Raw genomic sequence first — 5,586 nt, forward strand, 5'->3', positions numbered from 1 at the left:
TTTTGTGTTGGTCCAGAAACATATACACTCATAAGTGGTTAATAAACAAAATAAAAATTAACAACATTGATTTATTTAGAACATTTAATATCAATCATGTGGATTAGTAGTTATTGATACTTATCTTATAATATCTTGCTCATTCTTTACATGAGCAGAAATTTGTCCAAGATAAATTAGCCACATAGATTTCTTTTAGCTAAATGTTTTTGTACTATTTTTCAGCTAGAAGTAGGTATATTAGAACTTAGAAGTGTCACTAGAAGCATACTACACAATAAACATGGTCATTATTAATCTCAAAGCCTATCCACCAAATTCTGACCACGTGGACAAGCAATCCAGATGAAATTTATTGACAAGTTTGTTGCATGTTCAAACATCACTATAGTTTAGCCACTTAGATGTCTTTTAGCCAAATGTTTTTGTACTATTTTTAAGCTAGAATTAGAGATATTAGAACTTAGAAGTGTCACTAGAAGCATACTACACAACAAACATGGTCATTATTAATCTCTAAGCCTATCCACCAAACTCTGACCACGTGGACAAGCAATCCAGATGAAATTTATTGACAAGTTTGTTGCATGTTCAAACATCACTATAGTTTAGCCACTTAGATGTCTTTTAGCCAAATGTTTTTGTACTATTTTTAAGCTAGAATTAGAGATATTAGAACTTAGAAGTGTCACTAGAAGCATACTACACAACAAACATGGTCATTATTAATCTCTAAGCCTATCCACCAAACTCTGACCACGTGGACAAGCAATCCAGATGAAATTTATTGACAAGTTTGTTGCATGTTCAAACATCACCATAGTTTAGGGTTTAGACTTTAGATGGTATATAGATTCAATGTCTATGTTTTGAGTTCAAGTTGTATTGTCTAAGGTTTAAGGTGTAGGATTTAGGGGTTAAGGTTAAAAGTTTAGGTTTAGGTATGTGGATGATGTGTCTATATTTTTAATTCATGGTTTATATGGATTTAGTGTCTATGTGGTGTTAGGATTTAATATTTAGGGTATAAGGTTAACTTTTTTTTGTTTGTCAACAACTAAAGTTACTAAACTTAAAATTTAGTATGTTTATCACCAACTAAAGTTAGTAAATTTTCATTACTAAACCTTAAACCCTAAACCCTAAACCCTAAACCCTAAACCCACAACCCTAAACCCTAAACTCTAAACCCTAAATCCTAAACCCTAAACCCTAAACCCTAAATCTAGGATTTAAAATTTAGAATTAAAGGGTTTTGTACTTATTTGGTCTATGTTGTGTTATGGATAATATGCTATGGATAAAGATCTAACCAAATTTATGTATGTATATTTTGTATGAATAAACACAAGTAACTATCTATTAACAATACTGCAATTGATTATCCACTTATAATTGAACAAATGTTCAACGACTGATGGATACTGTATAATCTAAAAATTCATAAAAAATATAGCAATATGTATCTTAAAATGTAGAAAATATATAATCATAACATATTTTATATAAATAAATAGAAAATTTGTTTTATGATAACAAATAAATATATTTTACTTTGTTAAAGTGTTAACAACAAAAAAGAAGAGAAAAAGAGAGAAAAGAAGGAGAGAAAGAGAGGTAAGTTGTTAGTAAGGGCAAAAATGTAAAAAGAAAGTGGACACATAAGCAAAAAAAACTTAGGAAAGTATACCATGAGTGGAAAGTGGGTTTTTGTGATAATATTTTAGGAGAAAGTGGGCGTGGGTGTCATTTTCCCTTATATAAATGGGATCTCACAATGACAAAGTAATAACAATTCTCATGTGATTTTGTCTCTACCATACACTTCCGTATCTTTTGATGGAGAAGGGAAAGCATTTAAGAGAGGCACGACGCCATCATGTCCATAAGGTTATCCCCAACAATGGTTTTAAAGGAGAGTTTTAAGGGAAAAGTAGGGAAAAAATAATTCTAGAAAAGAGAAAAAAACGAAGAGCTCCTCTTAATTAGTATACTCGATTTCGGATAAGAGCCTGTGACGTGTCAGCGCGTGGTTGGATAAAGAGTTTTATTCAGAGCAATTTTTTTTTTGGGGTCTTTGATGTTCTTTCTCTTCCTCTCTCTCTCGCTCTGTCGCGAATCTCTCAATCGGAGATTGAATCGGACGAGATTGAAGTCGATAGCTACAAGATGAGAGACGGAGAGGCCAACACTATCATCATAAGCAAGTGGTATTGAAAGAATACGTTAGTGGTTTCCCTAGGGAATCCGATTACAATCTCACCACCTCCACCGTCGAATTTAAGGTTCTGGGAGGTTCTAACTCGGTTCTGGTCAAGAATCTCTACTTGTCATGTGATCCGATGATAATGTTTTGTGTGTGTGTGTTGGATCGTTTTTGTAACTTATATCTGGATGCATCTTGTTAGTCAATAAACTAGATAATTGTATGTTATATATAAATTGTCTTATATTTTAGATTGGTGTTCTTGAAGATGCTTTTGTCAGCACTTGTTATATCTGTTGGAATCAACTCTTGCCTATGTGTATTGTTCTTCATACTCTACTCTGTATCAAGGAAGCAGCAACTACGAGATTTTTTTACCTTGTCGTCTCGCAGCTGGGACGTCTAAACGTAGACGTAACAAAGTGGCGAGGTATATACCTTCTGTTAAATGGATTTGGAAATCATGGAGCGGTTTCGCTTAGCTTGTGCTCTGGTGGGGAGTGCTTCATCTCCGGTTCTCTTGATCGAACTGTTTTGCTTTAGGATCAAAGGGTCGAGAAATGCCAGGTACTTTACCTTTCTTTCTTAGCCTAGGTGCTTATGGATGTCTTATGTCAGTCACCACCATATATTTATAACTCCGATCTTTTGGTTTAAACATAGGGTCTCTTACGAGTCCAAGGAAGGCCTGCTGCAGCTTATGATGATCAAGGGTTAGTTTTTGCAATTGCCTTTGGTGGCTACATAAGAATGTTTGATACCCGTATGTACGAAAAGGTTTGTTATTGACAAATGATTACCAATGATCCCTCTGTTCTTTAGCAGCCTGATGGACTATATTCACTTTCCTTGTTATAAAGGAGCTGCAAGTGAGTTTTTCTTCGTTTCTCTTTTAAGTTGTTGTTTGGATCAGCCTTGATAATTAACTGTACGGTTTTAATCTAGTTTTGTATAAGTTTTGCAGGTCACAGAGTCTGCTTTGTCTCTGAGAGATGGATTGAAGAGTGAAGAAGAAGACTTAAGCAGACTGCTTAAGGTAAGATAACTCTGTTCTTCTCTCTTTCTTCTTTTCACTAGGATTTCCAGATTTACTAACTTCTTTGTTATTCTTCTTCTTATAGGGTTTGGTATGTCTCTCTCTCTCTCTCAATTCAATCTGGTCACCGCCTCTGCATTCCTACTTGTGGAATTCTCGCCAATGATTTGTTTTAAGGTGCAGAGCATACTTCAGATCTTTGATTGAAACTTTATCTTATGATATGTCTTCTGAATAATGTTTTTAAGTATTCTGATGATTTCAATTTGCAGCTTGCTTATGGAGCGAGGTGGTTCCGGGGAAAGGTACATTTGATCATTACAACATGATGACAAAGTATAATGTCTTCTCTCTTATCTTCGAATGAATTTACTTACTTTCAGTATTTTTGTTTGTAACATAACTCTGCTTTGTTTTGTCATTGCAGGTCTCCATCTCATTTTGGAAACCAATTATTTGTTTTAAAGTGCAGAACCAACAGAGATGCCTCGATAGATGGGGATGAAGGCGAAACAAGCAGTACAGCTACTCAAAGTATGAATGTGGAACACTTTCAAAACAACAACACCAAGCTGCTCAGCGAGTGCACGCGTATATGGTCTGACTATGAGCAAAATGTATATGTACTCTCAAAACTGGAGTGGTGTAATCATTTTGAGATTGATGGGTGAGCTTTGGGTCAAACTAAGATTGATACCAACACAGCCTTGGGTGGGAGCTGTATCATGTTCGTTTGTATCACTTCCAAAGGTCACACTTCAACTTGCAACATTCATATTGTTTAATCTATTGGGTATGCATTAATCTTTCTCCTATGTTGCATCTCCATGATATTGTTTGTGCTGCTTATTTCATATACAATGAAGAGACTTTTGTTCTTACTGTAATTCACACATTTTTATTTCTTGTGTCATAAAACTTTTTAATTTCAAAAAGCTATCTTTTAAAAAATAAGAAACTCAAAATTATATCCCACCATTAGAGGGGATAATTTTAATTAGAAGATCAAAGGTTCTTATTTTTAAAACAGTAAATAATTTATTCATTAAAAATTCAAATAGTACATAAAAAGCTCAAAATTAAAACCCCAATGGAGATGCCCTAAAAGTTTCTCTCTTTTAAGTTCAGTTGGATGCTTTGAATCATCTTTATGATCTGTTAGACATGTCAACGTGGTGCCCCATGAACCACCGGTTAGCTTCACCTACCCTCCACTCTACACCTCCGACAAAACGAAAAAAAAATAACAAATATTACCTCAAACAAAATAGACATACATAACCAATAAATGACAATTAAATTTCATTAAAATTCTAGAATAAAAAGTGCGTTACGTTACTAAATAATTAATCTACATGACATAAACAAAACCAATTAATATATTAGATTTCATTCATTTTTATAAAAACTGAGACATACTTGTGGTCTATTTGCATGGTGGACAATCATCGTCTATAATATTTAAGGATTTTGAATTGATAATTATTAGCATCCACGAGGATATTTTAGATATTATTACCTTCCACGAAATTTTTTTTCTTTTTTTAAGAGAAATTAAAAAGTGCATGATTCATGATTCAACGGTTTGTTATATAAACCAACAAATAAGTCGGCAACTAACCTTGACTCAGAGACAGAGAGAGAAGTGAGTAGTAGCGTGTGGAGGAGATGGATCCGACGACACCGTTGCTTACGGATAGTGGCCAACCAGAGGAGGATTACGCTCCGGCGAGAAGCTGGACCGATGTGAAGCGAGTTCTGTATACGGAGTCCGCTAAGATGTGGCTCATAGCTGCTCCCGTTGGGTTCAACATCATCTGCCAGTACGGCGTTAGCTCCGTCACTAATATCTTTGTTGGTCACATCGGTGAAATTGAGCTCTCCGCCGTCTCTATCTCTCTCTCCGTCATCGGCTCCTTCTCCTTCGGTTTCTTGGTAACCCTTTTCCCCTCTCTCACTAATTAATACGTGTTTGGTTTCGTCTTGGAACATACGTAGTAGTTATACATGCAATTGTGAAATGAGCTTTGGGGTTAGTGTTAAGAGTATTCAGATGAACTAAGTTTAGTTTTGGTTTTGCAACACTTGCGCAGCTTGGTATGGGAAGTGCACTTGAAACACTCTGTGGCCAAGCATATGGAGCTGGTCAAGTCAATATGTTAGGAGTTTATATGCAGAGATCTTGGATTATCTTATTCGTTTCATGTATTTGCCTCCTTCCTCTTTACATTTTCGCCACGCCTGCTCTGAGACTACTCGGTCAAGCCGAAGAGATTGCAGTTCCAGCTGGACAGTTCACCATTTTAACCATCCCACAACTCTTCTCACTAGCCTTCACTTTCCC

General features: G+C 35.4%; 1 protein-coding gene and 1 long non-coding RNA gene across 5 annotated transcripts in view; both read left to right on the forward strand.

The window, feature by feature from the left end:
• LOC104722399 lies at nucleotides 1,812-4,143 on the forward strand. Of its 4 annotated transcripts, none has more exons than XR_757198.2 (7): nucleotides 1,812-2,773; nucleotides 2,870-2,919; nucleotides 3,029-3,075; nucleotides 3,152-3,242; nucleotides 3,328-3,419; nucleotides 3,515-3,578; nucleotides 3,670-4,143. It is a non-coding gene; the product is annotated as an uncharacterized LOC104722399 (long non-coding RNA). The 4 variants fall into 4 exon arrangements; XR_757196.2 differs by having other exon boundaries at nucleotides 3,032-3,075; XR_757195.2 differs by having other exon boundaries at nucleotides 1,813-2,773; nucleotides 3,171-3,242.
• Nucleotides 4,911-5,586, forward strand: part of LOC104727753 (protein DETOXIFICATION 35-like) — a 6,714-nt gene continuing 6,038 nt past the window's right edge. Inside the window, exons 1-2 of the mRNA XM_019231801.1 lie at nucleotides 4,911-5,177; nucleotides 5,336-5,447. Of these exons, the coding sequence (XP_019087346.1) occupies nucleotides 4,911-5,177; nucleotides 5,336-5,447 (379 nt within the window). The remainder of the gene's footprint in view (nucleotides 5,178-5,335; nucleotides 5,448-5,586) is intronic.

Source organism: Camelina sativa, chromosome 11 (genome assembly GCF_000633955.1).
Source record: "Camelina sativa cultivar DH55 chromosome 11, Cs, whole genome shotgun sequence".
Taxonomy (NCBI): Eukaryota; Viridiplantae; Streptophyta; class Magnoliopsida; order Brassicales; family Brassicaceae; genus Camelina; species Camelina sativa.